The sequence below is a fragment of the Emydura macquarii genome, unplaced genomic scaffold, assembly GCF_026122565.2.
Source record: "Emydura macquarii macquarii isolate MOO-44397 ecotype Brisbane River unplaced genomic scaffold, CSIRO-AGI_Emac_v2 contig_1451, whole genome shotgun sequence".
NCBI lineage: Eukaryota > Metazoa > Chordata > Testudines > Chelidae > Emydura > Emydura macquarii.
Window position 1 is genome coordinate 25,715,396 of NW_027131588.1, and position 17,466 is coordinate 25,732,861.

A 17,466-nucleotide genomic window follows, 5' to 3' on the forward strand; every position below is an offset into this window, starting at 1 on the left:
CTGCTTCATCTTCTTGCTCTATTTCTAAAGTACTCCATGATGAGCCGTGATGTACTTGTAACGCTCACAATTATAGTGCAGAGTTGAGCTGGCTCCATATTTCTGCAGCAACGGCGATAGCGGGGAGTAAAAAAATGGCGCAAAAATCCTTTTCCTGTTTGCTTGGGGAGGGGGGGTTGGAAGCAGCGCTGCATCCTGGGACAATGACACTCATCCCAACAGCCACCATGGCTAGTTGCACTGTGGGATAGCTACCCACATTGCACTGCTTTCTAATTCAAATTAAGGCTGGCCAGTGTGAACGCAAGAGACCAGCACAAACAGTGTAGCGTGTATACTCTGCTGCAATTTCTAAAAATTGGCTGCTGAAAGTTGAATTAAACAAAGTCAAATTAACATGGCAGTGTAGACATAGCCTATGTCTTAGTACCACAAAGAATCTCATGATATTTTCAAAATCTCCCTCTTTCCATGGAACTGGTTCTATTGTTCCAATGTGTAAGAGATGGGCTCATAGAATCATAGAGTTGGAAGGGACTTCAGGAGGTCATCTAGTCCAACCCCCTGCTCAGAGCAGGACTAACCTCAGCTAAATAATCCCAGCAAGGATTTTGTCAAGCCGCAGCTTAAAAACCTCTAAAGATGGAGATTCCACCACCTCCCTAGGTAACCCATTCCAGTGCTTCACCACCCTCCTAGTGAAAAACCTTTTCCTAATGTTCAACCTAGACTTCCCCCCTGCAACTTGAGACCGTTGCTCCTTGTTCTGTCATCTGCCACCACTGAGAACAGCCTAGCTCCATCCTCCCTGGAACCCCCTTTCAGGTAGTTAAAGGCTGCTATCAAATCCCCCTCATTCTTCTCTTCTGTAGACTGAACAAGCCTAGTTCCTTCAGCCTCTCCTCATAAGTCTTGTGCTCCAGCCCGCTAATCACCTTTCATCTTCTGGTGTTATGGAGGATCGGGCTGATAGCTCTGCTTTATTTTAATTTACTTTGGGGAAAGGATAAACTTATCCCTGTAATAATGAGCGAGTTCAATTATATGTCCACCCCCTGATTTTCTCAAGCAACCATTTTTTGAGTTGGCTCACTCCCAGATAAGGCCCCCTCTACTCCGATAGAAGGGCTGGGATATACTCAGACTTGGGAAACCCAAAAATCAAGGCAAGTTTTGTGGATTTGATGGTTTTCCAGCAAATCCAACACTTGATCTTCCCACACTCAGGAAAGGCAGCAATGGCCTTCTCCTAACATGTAATCTCTATGCTGAAACCTGGAAGAGTAGCAACTTCAAAGGGAACACCTGCTGGGGTGAGATAGTTTGATTAGAGAATTTTCACTGGAAGAAGGGAGAAACTTATTCCCCTTGACTAAAGCTTCAGTGATTGCTTTGTCTCTATGCTTCCTAAAGAGCTTACCAGCAAAATCTTTAGAAGGATATCAGATGCTAACCTGCAATTCCAATTTCTTCACGTGGTGTCATAGTTGCCTTTGGCCATGTCTTTGGAAGTTCTGAACATACAGAAAATCAGAGTCAGGTGAAACAACAGCCCTGGAAAAGCTGCTAAGGAAATCAGGTTTAAAGTAGTTCTATGTAGGATTTACTTTGCCTTTTGCATGTGTGTGCGTATGCTCACAATGACCTCACAGACCCACACAATAAGACTGCAGCCAATACTCATGGGGCTGAGGCTGCTGTATCCAAGTTTAATTTAAGTAATTAGCTTATTCTACTGCATATGGGTTGGCAGGGACACTCCCGCAGCAGGCTCCACCTTAGGCAGATTAATGAAGATCTTTTAGTCTTTATGTACAAGTGACTCTTGATGGGGTATTCCAACGTTACCTTAATCACACCTTCAAAAACTGGGTGAGAAGAATTACAAGGCTCTTCAATTTTGCAAGGTTTTTGTTGTTAATTTTCTGAAAACATAAGCACCTGAGAAATTAGAGCCCCTATTTTGTGCATAGCTCTTGGAAACTTAGTTGAGAACATGAGGTATCTTGCTCAAAGACCTAGCTTTAGAGACTTCTCCTTCTCTTTTGAGAATCTAGAGAGGAGACTCACTCATGAGAAGCTTTAAGATTTTCTGTTGTCTCTAACACCAGTTCCTAGGTCAAAACCCCAAGAGAAAAATGAGGGAATGTGTGAAAGGACCAGAATGAAAAGGACAGTCTGCAGGCATTTATCCCACATATGTCCCTAAGGAAAACAGTAGCTACTTTATGACCTCGTGCGCCCCTGAGAAGCTGGAAGAGGAGAGGAGGTAGGTTCATCTCACAGGGAAAAGGATCTGAATTACTTCACTCCATGCTCCCTGCTCCTGAGTCTGGACTGAGTGGGGACCGATTGCACAGAATAAGTATTGAGCGGCAGCCACTGGTGACTCCCTGGCATGAGAAAGGTGGCAGTAGCTAGCACCTTCCATGGCAGCTGTGGCCTAGCAGGTAAAACGGCTTGTGGGATGGGCTTCTTTTGCAGCCTTCTCAACAACATCAGCATGGACCTTACCTACACCTTGGCTGGGAGCAGGAATTTCTTCGTCCTGGTTGCTACGAGGGGTAACCATTCCTTCTCCCAAGATTCAGGAGGCTCCCGTGAAACTTTCCTACTTGCTCTAAAAGCTGTGGGATTCAGGGTCCCATGCCTGGGGGAGTAGCAGGGAGGCTTTGTAAAACTTAATCCTAGTTCCATGTCATTGATTCCAGCCAGGTGTCAGGGAAAGAAGCTTCACTGCAGCCTGCTCAACTGTCTTGCTGTGGAGTTTGCCCACAGCAACAGGGAGCTGGGTTTTTGTGGCCTGCTGTTTCCTCTGCCATTTCTCAGGGCGGAAGGGAGGAGAGATTAGGTCCTTCAAACCCCCCTCTGAATGAACAATTTTCTAAGTTCAGCTGTTTTGAGAAGAAAAACCTTGACACCACTGAAGAAATAGTAATGTTTATTTAAGAACGCTTTAAAATCTTGTGAAAGCTCCACTGCAAAGGGACACTTGAACTCTGCTGTGTGTGCTACTAAGAGGGAGAAAATACTGGGGAGATCTTCCTGCGGGACATCCTTAAATCCAGGCTCAGAGCAAAGATCTTGGTTGCCTACAGTTGCCATACAGATGAGCTTTGCCCATTGTGAAGACTATCTGACACGAAGTGGACTATGAAACAAATATTTCTAACCACTCCACTTGGTCCAAATTAAAACTGACACATGTTGTTTGGAGGTGGAAGTATATATGTTATGGGTGATGGATGTGGTTAAGAGTTAGGAGTATGTAGGAGACAAATACATTTGGATTTCTGTCTCTCTACTAACTTATTTTTACTGAAGTGTCTCAGGGCTCTCCTAAAGAGGCAGCAGTGAATTGACATAAATAAATAAGGTTTGTATTCAACTACTTTATGCAATTCTTGCCTTGCTCCATTATTTATGCAAAAAAAAATTTTTTTTAAATTATATTTAACTAGCATTTTCAGCTTAACAATTTTAGTTGAATCAACCTAACTGCAGGACTATGTGTTTGCTAAAATAATCCATTTAAAAGGCATTCTTCCTTCTCTGTGTTAAAGATTTGTACTCATTTCTTTATGATGTATAAAGCAAGATAGAATTTAAAAAAAATTGTTCCTTCTCTTTTGCACTAGAAATTCAAGTTCTTCTTTACACTAGTTTTCATGAAAAACTATGGATGACTGGTAAAATGACTTCAGAAAAAAAAACCAAGAAAGTAAAACCGTATTAATTCAGAGGGAAAGTAACTTTTACTCAGACTTTTAAGAACTGATTATTCAGCTGAATGTTTGTCAAGAAAAAAAAAATTAGTTGGGAGATACTCTTTAATAAAGATTCATTCCCACTCTGCCTTTCAATCAAGGGATGAGAAAGCTCACAATCCTTCAGCAAAACCAACTTACAAAAGACAAAAAAAAGCAAGGTTGTTTTTTTTTAAAAATAGCAAAAATTTTCAATCACTCTTTGTATATCAAAAAAGAAGTAAAAAGGACACTAATCAAATTTTCAATTGCCAGTCATCTTTAATCTCCTGGTACTTCTAATACAAAATATCAAGACTCTCCAGTGAGAAGAAAAGAAGGAATTACCTTATCTTTTCCACTATGACCCAACTATGTCACAACTGCTTTTATCTAGACTTGGTTAAATAGCAGACAAGCAGATACCGTATGTATTTGCATCATGATCCTCGATGACTGTGGAATGGAACTATACACAGACAGATTGGTAGGAATTGAGAGTGGTAGAAGGTATAAATAAATTTAATTTATCTGGGCAACACTGTCATTACAATTTATCAGCCCAGGCACAAAATCTTCTTGCCTGCTCTTTATCATGGTGACTGCCGGTTGATGATAGTAAAACCAATGATAATTTACTCTCTTGTCAACAAAGTATTGCTTGCCTTAGGCAAGTAGAAATTTTCAATGCTGATTTAATTACTGTCAGACTAAAAATTCACACTGGTTACAAGTCATCTACTTAATCTCTATTGCTCCTTTCCCAAGAAAGGAATACCACAAACAATAGCCTCTCGATTATAACAGTGGCTTTTATTCTTGGAAGCACACACAGAGGACATTGAAATTTAGGGGCACAAAGGAGCATGTTAATGCAGATATATTACCTCATCATGCTTCTCAACTGCCAGCTAACAAGAGAAATACTATAAAGATTCTGTTTCACATGGCACAGCTAGAACAATGCCACATACCGTCATTTAGAAGGATACTAAAAATGAACCAGTGCTTGCCACAGTACGTGAAATAATTGTTGCTGGCTAGTTAAACCACAATATCCATTATTTTCTAAAATTTTCCATATATGTGAATGCTTCCTACCTCACCAGTGATGTATATTATGTGCTATTATACTCCCAACAGATTACAAAAATCTCGGACACACAGGTCACATAGGTGTAGGAAAAAGGAAGAACCTTATTATGGCTCTGCAGGGTGGTCTAGAAATGACAAACAAATTGAGATAATGGCCAAGAAAAATAATGAGAAACCAAGAAATTAGAAGGTCACATACATTTGTTGACTTTCAGGGCATGGTACAGGGCTTATCAGTTTGCTCAACCCCCTTACTTAAAGATGGATTTGATATGAGACAGTCCTTTTAAGGATTTGTTGAGGGTGAATAAGGGGAAATTATTTACCTGAAATTCTGTTTCTCGGAAGATAATATTCTGACAGGATTCTTGCTCCTGAGCTTTTGCTTCTTAGTGCAAGACTGGTGGAATACCCTTAGCTCTGATCTAAACAATGTACATAAGTGAGGGCAGCAGTAGCTGGGCAGCTCGCAACCCAAGGCCCCTAATGGCTGTTTCGTGCCAACTCCTGCTGGTATAAATGTTGTCTTCTAAACATGCTAGTCAGTTTCTTTGGTTGCAAAGGAGATGAAACTCCCAGGATAAGCCAATTCAAAATGATTTATCATGACTAAAAATATATGCCCGAAAGAAAAATGTATCAGGATAATGGCAATATTGAGTAAACAAAAAAAGAACTGGACCTTTATGAGGACAACAAGAGTTATAGAAGTAAAGATTAAAAAATAAACAAGAGTTTTGGAAGGAATATAATCACACAGGATTTATCTAAATGGTAAATGGAACAAAAATAAGGTTCAAGTTACAACTATAATTACTTATCAGTGCAAGTCTGTGCATGGATACTTTTATTTTCTAATAAGAATGAAAGCCCTATTTTCATATAAATCATTAAGTCATTTTTTCTTCCAAAATAAGAGCATCCACACATGATACAAGTAAAGATGTGACTTGCAATTGATGGAGTTATGTTGGTTTCTTGTACCATGTACACAAGCCCTCAAGCTTTAGGAACATAAACTACCCTCTAAATATTGGGAGACAGATGGATACTTTACTTGGGGCCAAATTATCCCATATCTTCCTACTGGAGGTTTCTTCCTATGAAGCACTGACCACAGTCAGAAGTAGGATACTAGACAGACCATTGGTCTGATCCAGTCAGTCAATTTCTGTGTTCCTTTAGCCTGCTCCATGCAGAATCCAAGGGACCTCACAACAATGAATGCATAGAGAAGGGCCTCACTGGGATGAGCAAATGGGCACAAGAGAAACATTGGCAGGACAGGAACTCCAGCACCACCTTGCAGAGGATTCTCAGAGCAGAGGACCATTTATTGCTTTTACAATCTGGTGTCAGATGGATCGATCATTAAGACCTGAAACTTTACAACCTGGTATCACTACTACCAGAGGAATTTCCATGTTAGAGATTTAAATTCACAGAAAGGAATGATTTAAAAGGAACTTTCATCAGTTTGTCAAGATTACATTAAGACTGCATGACACAGGGGGCTTTCTAATGAGAAATTTTAAAAGTATCAAGCCTTCCATGAACCTGACGCCAAAGGGCTGCAGAGACACTATCTACCTTCCAAAGTTCACAATATGTCCCTACACTACCTAATACCCCTGGGCTCACACTCTACCACTTCCTTCAGGGGCAAACATGCTTTAAGAGCTGAGGAAGTGTTGCTGGTATCAAGCCTAGGAGTTAAAAGCCATGACAGATGGCATCTTTAGAGAATGGAGGGCTGTTAAGGGATGAGGCCTATTGTAGACAGTAGTATTTGTTGATTTTGATTATGTAAACATGATGAGATGTTTGCATACAAGGCACATGTTTACATATTTAAGTAAAAAGAATATAAATAAGCATCAATATTAAAGACTTTTTGTTAATTTGTATTACACTTAATAAAAACTGCAGGAAGTCAAACTAAAAGGAGGAAGGACAACATCTGAACAGCACAAGCAACAAGAGAGTAATTTTTAAAGTAAGAGTAATTTATTAATTGCTGAGATAAATTCTGTGGGAAGAATAAAACAAAAGAATACTGCTTATATAGAAGGTGTGTTGTTAATGGTTCAAGCAGTGAATATTAATAGTATCAATATTACTGCGTAACTACTTTAGAGATACAGCTACAATACTTCTCTCATTACAGTAATACATGTCATCTCAGCTGGTGCAGTCAAATCAATACACAGCACTCCTGGTGTCACGGACACCTCTGCTGCCACCATGATCCATGTGAAATGCTCACTCAAGGGATGAGCAACTGTTCTTAACTCTACCAGTCTCAGATTTCCACTGACCCCTGAACTCAGCATATTTGTGAAAGAAATCTCTACAGTCCTGGCAGCTTTCCAGTAAGGTTGAAATTTTCCCCAAAAGCTGAGGTTCTTCAGCTGTGCAAGAGCAGTTACATTGGAAAAGTGTCCTTCACTTCCATGTAAAAGCCCTTGGGACTGACAATTCCATACACTTACCTGCTGAAGCAGATCTCTGGGAAATCTGGGGTCAGTACCTTCTGGGGAACATCTTTTCCTAAAGGACCAAAAAGAAAGTAGGAATTACTCTCCTGCTGGGGGAGAGGAGATACTTCAGAGGGTGAAAATGCTGCAGGGTACAAAAAAACCCCTTCCTCTCCAAGAAGAGTTTCAGAGTCACTTACCACTCAGGGATTCACACTCAATCTCTAAGGAAAGATGCTACAGAATTAAATCATTTTGTTAGAACGGAAAGACCTCTCTCTCATTGTGTAGCTGAGACCACGTAGATAGTTTGCAGCAGAAGTAGATAAAACCAGCTTCAGTCCAGTTCCTAGCTACCAGGTTGTCCACACTGCACAAACTATCAAATTGACATCCTTGTTGGCTATCTCAGCAGAGAGGCCAATGATTCAACTGGTTACTGAGACTGAACTTCCCACTCACTCCCCTACATATTCCCCGCCAGTGCAGAGTTGAAGCATGTTGGCTAGGCAGGGCAGGGCAGCACACTGTCACTGCCTGTTCTGTGGGTAAACAGGAATTCACTGTGCATAAACAATACTTTATCAAGAGGAGCTGAAGCAGTTTTAAGAATGAGAAAATTATCTGACAAATTCTTCCTTTTAAAAGCCGTTCCCACATTCCCGAACTATATTATTTACTAGTAATAATTTCTGTGACTAGACTGTCCCACAAATCCACAAACTGTGCTGTGAGAAACTTGGAGCAATTGAAGCAGTAAGCCAAGCTGGGGTGGCTCATTGCCTAAGGATCACAAACTGAATCCCTCAGTTCCCATTTCCCTGCCTAACACAGATGCTATGGAGAAGCAAAGAAGTAGGGAGGGTGGGTGTTTCTCTGTGGAGGCAATATTTTTAGAGAATAACCTAATTTTCTTCCAAGCGAGACTGTCTTCACTGATACTTAATGGAAAAGGAACTAACTCAGCCTCCCTGAAATAAACATCTAGTCTCAGCATTAAATACTGGAAGTAAGCAGTTAAGATAATTTATGTAAACATATTACTTCCACGTTTTGAAAACATTTCTCTATTGAAAGGAGCACACAAAGACTATATAAATGCATACAAATGTCAGGCATCTCTTTGGTTTAACAAACTATGAGCCAAAACCGGCAGACACTACCAACATAGTGGTTAGCACAACTGTTACTGTAGCTGCATTGAACTCAACTGAAATACACAGGCTAAAGGCAAAGAGCCAGAAGTGGTTGTATCCCTGTCAATGTCAAAAGCTGAGCGGGAGCAAGGACCCTGCTTCTTTCTGCAGAGCTTTGAGCACCACTGGCTGTGAACCTAGTATTCTCAGAAGAGCTGACATCTAAAATCATCCATGCTGGAGCTCTGAACTGTACCATTTTAGAGATCAGCGCACTCTGAATAATTTTTTATCAATTGGACTGAGAGATCAAAACACAGAATCACACAGATCACATTTTCCTTTTCAAGAAACGACGAAAGGCCGTATTTAGATCCAAATGTCATTCAGAAGCAGGGAAAAGAGGTCAGATGGGAGCAGGACGATACAGTGCATACTGGGGAGGGCAATGAACAGAATAGGTGGCGTTGGGCAAGTAAACATGATGGCGATAAAGACCAGGCTCACAGGAGCCAGGTGCCCACAGTGGGGAGAGTTGTGACTGAACTCACATCAGGAGTCAGGAACCTAAGCAGGCAATGGGGGTGTGCGTGCGGCGGGGCTCACCATGGGGGGGCCAAGGGGAGGCCGAGGTTGGCCAGATTCACCCCTGAGGTCCAGGTGCCCACCAGGTGTGTGTGTGGGTTCGGGGGCTGAGAGGGTAGGCAGATTTGCTCCTGGGGCCAGGCGCCCAAGGGGGGGTGTGTGTGTTGGGGGGTTGGGCTCGCCCCTGGAGTGGGGTGCCCAAGGGGGGAGTGTTGAGGAGGTTGGGCTCGCCCCAGGCAGGCTGCACAAGAGGGAGGGGTTGGGGGGGTTGGGCTCGCCCCTGGGGCGGGGTGCACAGGGGGGTGTTGGGCTCGCCCCTGGGGCGGGCTCACCCCTGCGACCAGGTGCCCAAGGGGGGTGTGTGTTGGGGGGTTGGGCTCGCCCCTGCGGGGGGGTTGAGCGGTGTGGCCGGGCTCGAACCAGGCACCAGGCGCCCCAGGGGAGCAGGGTCCGCCCCCCCCCACCCGCGGCGCGCGCGGGGCTCGCTACCTCAGTCCGCGCCCGTCCCGCCTCAGGCGAGGCCTCCCTGCGCGGACTCGAAGCGGCCCCGTCCGGTCCGCGCGATGTGACGCGCTCGGGACGCATGCGCGCTGGCTGTGCCGGCGGCCCGGTGACGTGTCTGCGCCACAGACAGCCCGGCCGGGCCCGGCCCAGGGGAAGCGGCGCTAGCGACTCGGCCCCGGCAGCAGCGGCGGGCGGCCGCGCCCCGGCACGGAGCCTGCGCATCATGTTCAACGTGGAGAGCCTGGAGCGGGCCGAGCTCGGGGAGAGTCTGCTCACCTGGGTGAGTGCCGGCGAGCCCGGCCCGGCGAGCCTCGGGCAGCCGCGGCCTGCGGCACCGCCCTCAGGGGCACTGCTCCGGGCCCCAGCCCCACACCCGGCTGCCAGCGCCCCCCGTGGGGCGTCCGCGCCCGGCTCTGCCCCCTGCGCCCTCCGTGCCCGGCTCTGCTCGGCTCTCCCCACCCCGAGGGGCGGCCGGGCCGGGCCGGGCCCCTCTCTTCTCTTCTCTTCTCCTCCCCTCCCCTCTCCGGGTTTCAGGGCAGCGAGCCTACCACCCTTTTCTGTCAGTCGCACAGCTCCGGCGGCCCGGGGGCTGCTGCGCCGAGCCGGAGGCCGCCATGAAGTTGACAGGGAGGGCTGGTCGGCGGGGGGCTGGCAGCGTTCGGGCTCTCTCCCCGGCCGGGTCCGGGGCTCGCAGCTCCCCGGGTAGCTAACCACTTGGAGTCCGGCCGTGCCAGGGCTCTCGGGTCCCCCGCTCTGTCCCCACGACCCCTCAAGTCAGTGCAAGTGCTCCTGTTGAGGAGTCGCACCATCGCGGCAGCAGGATAGTGTGGACATGAAAGCCCGCAGTAGTTCACTGTATGGGGATGTCAGTCTGCGGTGTAGACATGCCCTGAGTGTGTCTGTGCTTTAAGGACTCCCCTGCGCTGCTGCTTCAGCTGCCCTGGGAGTGCTACCAGGATGCGTGGTGATACAATTGTTATACATTCCGCTTATGTACTATGTATTTTCTTAAAATGTAGTCTCTGCACCACAGTCTGCATTATTCCGTTTTTAAGAGAATTTGGGACTAAAAAAGTCTGACGGTGCTAAATGTCTGAAAGTATACACTTTAAATTTAATTTTAACTCATGAACTAAGTAACATGAAATGTCCTAGGTTTTAAAAAAGAATAGTAAATCAAAGAAATTTCATAACTAGATAACAGTAGAATTCACAAAACTCGCACTTAGTAAGTTCCTTCATGACTCAGGGCTTCTCCATGCAGGCTTTTGAACATCATATGGAAAAATGGTCTGTATGCACTTCCAGTGATGAACTGTTTCACTTAACTTACATACGCATGTCTGGTATCAATGGAACATTGGAAGAGTTTTAAAAAAAGTTGCACTGGAATGAGGACTGGTGAATATGGGTGAAGTATGTTTTTAAACTATTATGTGTCAAAAATTAAAGTAGATTTTGCCATCACCACCGCAGAAAGGCAAATATTTCAACTAGAACTGTTCCTACTACCTGTCAAGTTTGTATCCCTTCTCACTGAGGCACTAGGCATATTCAGTAGAAGGTGTCAAACTTTTGTTACCTTTAAAATATTTATTTTCACTCTGCACATTGATGAACCATTTTGCTCAATTAAAAAAAAATCACACTGGAACAAAGAAATTACCTGGAAAATTTGAGCCTGAAATGTGGAAGTTAGAAAAAGTTACAAGCAACTAAAAACCTTTTAGAATGAAAATGTTTGAGAACTGTTAATTCCCCACCAACATATTTGACCCCTATGGGAGTCATGTGGCTATAGGACTGTTTTTGGGCAACAGTAGTCAGTCAGAATCCTTGATCCTACAACTCCAGCCATGCAAGTGGACCTTTAACCTCCATTGTATGAAGGGGCCATGCCTAGAGAGAACACAGTATTCTGCAAGCCAAGCTTGTTCCATGGACCAAGTGTATAAATATCTCTGCTGCAGCAGTCACAAAACCCACTTTTCCCTTTTTTGGTTGTGTTAGCAGAAATATTTGTAAATAGTTCTTAAATGGCATGTGAGTTAGTCAAAACATTGGTTTATATTTGTAATTCTCGGTTGTGTGGTTTTCTATGGTGTTTATCAGTTTTAATATTTTTGTATCAAGGGGTTTTAGAAAGTGGCTCAGGGTTCAGAGTTCCTAGTCTACATTATGGCCCCAACTGGTTTTAAAATATGTTTAGTTGAACTGGTTTAAAAAAACAGAATTTTAGGGGAAACTTACCCAGTGTAAGAGAAGGTTTACAAAAGAGACCAGGGAGTTTGCTGATCCCCTGGTGAAACAATTTTTTAGGAGTCTTTCAGTCAATCATGCCATAAGTGCAGGGGACAGGACTAAATGACCTTTCTAGATGCCTTCCAGTCCTACGATTCTATGATGGCCTGACTTTTTTCATTTTTTGGGAAGTAAGGTTGCTCATCTTGGTTGTCAAAAGAACTATTATTAGCTTCTTAGAGAAGACTACGGTGTTTTTACGCTACAGAAATTGACTGTTCTAAGAACTTGTTTGACCTCCTACACTGAAGTGCTTCAGCCAGTTTTCTGGTGTTCTGAGGAGCACTTGGAGTAGACTTGGATTTCAAGTTTGAGAATCTGTTCAATCTACATTGATAATCTGCTAATATGGATGCAGGCAACCCAAAACTGCTCCGCCCACTGCTAGCCCCCCAGACTTGTCTATATTATGTTTCATAATGGGACATCCCCTGAGTCTTTTACTTATCTCACAAACAGGGATCTCAGTTGTGGAATCTTTAAAGTTATTTACCTGTAATTTTGCTGCTTTGAAAATTTCCGTGGGATTCCCTATTACAGCCTGACCTGCCATCAGACTTCGGGGGTCTGTTCTAAACTGGGACATAGTTCTCAGGTTTTGTTTATCTCCATTTGAGAGCACTGTCAGATGTTCTTGTTGAGAGTTGTGTGTTATACCCCTTCCTCCCCCCCGTGTCTGTCTTGTCTATGTAGATTGGGGCAAGAGCCATCTACTACTCGGTGTTTGTACAGTGCTGAGCATTATAGGGCCCTGTTCTTTGTTGGCCCTTAGGCACTACCATAATAAATATAATTAATAATATTAAAGTTTGTCTGAACTCCTTGGTGTGCTCTTAACCACATAGACTCAATTTCAGTGTAACGTATGTCCAGAGTGTCCTTATCTGAAATTTTTAGGGCTGCTACATATTGTTCATTGCACGACTTGCTAAACCGCCATTTTCTCAATATGGTATCAAGACTAGACGCTGGGAAGGCAGTGCTGTAGTCACTGGTGTTATCTACACTGACAATGGAGGTGGACATAATGTGGCTTATGTTGACCACCTAAAGTATGCATTTTCACTGGCATGTCAGTTCCGCCGACCTAAATTGTGGTAAAATTCGACTTAATAAAAGCACCTCCGCAAGTGGCATAGCGCTGAAGTCGAATTCTGTGGGTCAAATGAGTATCGGTGTAGACAGAGCGCAACGTAAATCGACATCATTGGCCTCTGGGAGGTATCCCATAATGCTCTGTTCTGATCGCTCTGCACGTTTGCAATCGGCTGCACTGTGGCCACGTAAACAGGAAATAACTCCTCCCCATATGTCCTGGGAAATTTTGAATTCTCATTTCCTGTTTGGTCAGTGTGGAAAGAGCTTGCCAGCACAGCTCATCATGGTGACTGCACACCCCAAACGCACTCAATCCTGGAGTCACCCTGAAGTCTTGGATCTCATTGGTCTGTGGGGTGAAGAGTCTGTTTTGGCTCAGCTTCGAGCAAACAAAAGAAATTTGTATATCTACGAGAAGATATTTCACAGTATGTTGGAAAAAGGGCACAACAGGGACGTGCAACAATGCCACATTAAGATCAAAGAGCTGAGTCAGGTTTATCAGAAAACTAGGGAAGCTAACAGCCATTCTGGCTCGTCACCCAAAACATGCTGCTTTTAGGAGGAACTGCATGCAGTTCTTGGTGGAGACTCCACCACTATGCCACCATGCAGCACTGATGCCTCAGGGGAATCCAAGTCCAGGATGAATGAGGATGAGTCCATGGAGGAGGAGGAAGATGATGAGGAGAACAGGGTGCAGGCGAGTGTGGTATCCCTTCTTCCTGAAAGCAAGGAGCTGTTTGCAACACAGGAGCAGCCCACCCAGATGTAGGAAACTGTGACTGACCGGGATGCCAGGGAAGGCACATCTGGTGAGTATGTACTGCAAATTGCATGTCTTTGGTTATATCCCCAGTCCAGAATCTTGTACCAGTGGGGAAAAAGTGGTGTCTGTGGCAATGAGGCTGTGCTTCCTTGTATTTGGTGTGCTTAAGCATTGGGCTCACCCTGGAAAAGATTAATTATGTGCACAGGGATGCTCCGAGAATCCTCTATGCATATCTCCAGGAAGCTTTCATGCAGGTTCTCTGCAATCCTTTGGCGAAGGTTTCTTGAGAGGGCAGCCTTATTTCTTCCACTGCGATAGGATACTTTCCCCCTCCACTGTGTTATTAATTGTGCAGGCATCATCGCGGAATACAGTATAGCAGCATAAGGACCAGGCCTGTAGCCAGATGCTTGCATCAAATCCTCCCTTTCCGCCTCTGTGACCCTCAGCAGGCTGATATCACTCATGGTTACCTAGGGAAGATGGTGCATATTTATAGTAGCTGACCAAGAAAGTTTTTTAAAGTGTGTGTTATTGCACAGCTGGGGATGGTTTCTTGGTTCAGCACACGCAAGTTCCTAAGCAGGACATTGTTACTATGGCCCTTGAGTATCCACAAATGGGTTCCCATTTTTTTACTCCAGAGACGGTTAACCTGTACCCACTTCTCACCCTTTCTACTGCCTGTTAAAAGCCTAATCAGTTGGGAGCCCTATATCCATGCTGTTCTAGAGAGCATAGACTTGTGCAACATGAGCCCCAGGGATTTCTCTAACATAGGTGCACTCGCCTCTTATTTACCATGTCTGGAACGGCACTCCGACGCCTGCAATAGTCAGACAATGGTCTGTGGTTGTAGCCTTCCCTTGGGAATGTTCAGGGGACTTATTTTTACATTGTAATGTTGCTTTTCGTTCATGGGATGAGTTAACAATGGGTGCCTTGTGCTTTGTGTCCCTCACAGTGGGCAACATGGCCTTCAACACACCACTGTCTCATACTCCTGCAGAGCGCCTGTTGCAGATAAGAAAGTGGAAAAAAAAACCCGGGATGACACGTTTAATGAGCTAATGAACTCCTCTGGCTGCTGACCCAAAGCTAAGAGCATCTGACAAACTGGACATGGACATGGACAACAGGAAGGCAACAAAGGAGTATGAGCATTCAACACAAGAAGAGATGCTGTGTATAATGCGTAATCAGTCAGACATGTTGAGGAATCTGGTTGAGCTTCAGGAAGCTCAGTGGAAAGACAGACTCCCTCTGTAGCCCCTGCAAAACTCTGAGCTAATGCATTCTTTCCTAGTCCTCACCCCAAAGCGGTCTAGCAGGAGGTTGAGCAGGGTGCAGTACGTGCTGCACTCCTCGCCAGTTGAGGCAAGCATAAAGAGGCAATGGCCCTTTCAGGAGTGGGGATGTGTGATTCTTTCGTGTGTGCACAGCCAAAATGTGCTCTTTTATGCGGAACATTCCATTTTCTTCCATTTCCCCCCTCTGTGAAGGATCATCAATAAAGAAAGTACTGCTTTACAATTCATTACTCTTTATTTATTGATAAAAAGGGAATAAAGGGAGGAGGAAGTGGGGGGGGGGAAGTTGGGGGGGAAAACTGCTTCACATTTCATTACTGTTTGTTTATTGATAAGAAAGGAGTAAAGGGAGGGGGAAGGAAGGGGGACTGGAATGGTGGGTGAGGGAAAGAGGGGGAACTGACTTCATGGGGGATGAGTAAGGCATGAGAAGTGAAAGCACAGCACAGATAAACAATGCACATTGCTGTTGTGTCTCATTACAAAAGTGGCTTTTCAATGCTTCCCTGAGACGCAACGCTCCACGATGGGCTCTCAGCGTTGCAGTGGCATCTGGCTGCTCAAAATTTGTGGCCAGCCTATCTGCTTCCACAACCCAATTGGAACTTCTCCCCCTTTGTCTCACAGACATTATGGAGCACACAGCAGGCAGAGATAATTATTGGGATGACTAACCTAGTGAGCAGACTTCGTCAACACGCTTTTAAACGTCCAAATGCACATTCCACCAGCATTCTGAACTTGCTGAGCCTATTATTAAAACGTTCCTTCTTGCTGTCCAGGTGACTGGTATAGGGCTTCATTAGCCAGGAGAGCAAGGGGTAGGCAGGATCACCCAGGTTCACTATTGGCATTTCAACATCGCCAATATTTATTTTTTGATCAGGGAAGAAAGTGCCCGCCTGCATCTTTTTGAATAGACCTGAGTTCCTCAAGATGCATGCGTCATGCACCTTTCCAGACCATCCCACAGTGATTTCGGTGAAGCATCCCCTGTGATCTACAAGGGCCTGCAACACCATTGAGAAGTATCCCTTTCAGTTTATGTACTCTGTGGCAAGGTGGTCTGGGGGTAAAATAGGGATGTACGTGCCATCTATTGTCCCCCCCACAGTTTGGGAACCCTATTGTGGAAAAGCCTTCCACTATGTCCCCCACATTTCCCAAAGTCATTACCCTTCTTAGAAGTCTATTAACTTGAATTACAGCTGCTCCCACGGTGGATTTACCCACTCCAAATTGATTCCGAACTGACCAGTAGCAGTCCGGCGTTGCTAGCTTCCACAGAGCAATGGCCACTCGCTTCTCCATTGTCTCAAGCGAGTATTCATGCGTTTCAGGGCTGGGGAGAGCTCTCTGCAAAGTTCAAAGAAAGTGACCTTTTGCATTCGAAAGTTCTGCAGCCACTGCTCATCATCCCACACCTTCATAACGATGCGATCCAACCAGTCACTGCTTTTTTCCTGGGACTAGAAGTGGCACTCCACCAACTGCAGATGGTGCATGACAGCCTGCAGCAAACGGGAATTGTTTTGTTCTATGGTTTGTAGCAAGGCGGCCTCTATAAGATCTCAATTTCAGTGCTGTGGCTTCTGTCTCACCCCTGAAAATACTGCAGAATAAGTTGTGAGGTGTTTGTGATGCTCACAATAATAGTGCAGAGCTGAGCAGGCTCCATTTCTCTCAGGCAGTGGTGAGTGCGCAGCAGAGACTGTAGGGTTTGAAGAAAATGGTGCAAAAAGAAGATTGTCTGTTTTGGACTGGTTCAAGAGCGGGGGAGGGAGTACGTTGCATCATGGGAGGGCGACAACCTTCCCAAAAGCCTCTGCGGCTAGTTGCACTGTGGGATAGCTACCCACGGTGCACTGCTTTCATTGTCGACCCAAGCACAGCTAGTAGGGATGCAATTCCCCGACACAATGAGCATGGTGCGATCACGCTCCTCTGACTTCTAAAATTTGGTGGGTGAAAGTCAATTTAAAATAAATCGACTTCACTCTGCAGTGTAGATATACCCATTGTTTCTGTCCTCAGAAAGGTCAGTGCTAGTTAGTCGTCTTTAGTGAATCTATGTGGAGATGTCATGACAGAGAAAAAGGAGTTGCTAATGGTAGCTCTTGGTCTGCCAATATATTGCCTCCAAGAGAGATACTTTACCCTCTTTCCTTCCCTCTGCCGTGTAGCTCAGATACAAATAGTGTTTCTGTAGGTAGAGAGGACCTTAAGGAATGGTTAGAGGAGTTGAGTGTTTATAACCTCAGTGGTAGCTTTACACATATCTGTGATATGTATGTTCTGCAGGCATTGCTGCAGATCTATTATCTCTGTATTCCTTTCCTCTGGCCCTTTTTCTGGTCTAAATTCTTAGTATTCAGTTTGGGTCTCCCTCTTTTGTAGATGGTGTGGTTTCCCCTCCTCCCCCCATGCAGATGCTCTCTGTCT

At 44.8% G+C, this 17,466-nt stretch overlaps 2 protein-coding genes across 5 annotated transcripts in view; one reads left to right on the forward strand and one right to left on the reverse strand.

Moving 5' to 3' along the window:
• RNF170 (ring finger protein 170) overlaps positions 1 to 9,620 on the reverse strand; it is a 44,158-nt gene extending 34,538 nt beyond the window's left edge. The window contains exons 1-2 of the mRNA XM_067553423.1: positions 9,529 to 9,620; positions 7,334 to 7,391 (exon numbers count right to left, since the gene is read on the reverse strand). The gene's annotated coding sequence lies outside the window, so the exon portion shown is untranslated. The remainder of the gene's footprint in view (positions 1 to 7,333; positions 7,392 to 9,528) is intronic.
• Positions 9,621 to 9,682: 62 nt separating this feature from the next.
• The window catches only part of HOOK3 (hook microtubule tethering protein 3), a 135,350-nt gene continuing 127,566 nt past the window's right edge, over positions 9,683 to 17,466 (forward strand). For 3 of the 4 annotated variants that reach the window (XM_067553429.1, XM_067553427.1, XM_067553428.1), the window contains exon 1: positions 9,683 to 9,823. In XM_067553429.1, coding sequence (XP_067409530.1) covers positions 9,767 to 9,823 — 57 coding nt within the window. In that variant the 5' untranslated portion in view covers positions 9,683 to 9,766. Of the gene's footprint in view, positions 9,824 to 10,944; positions 10,960 to 17,466 lie in introns of those variants that run through there. The other variant, XM_067553430.1, reaches the window with a different exon arrangement.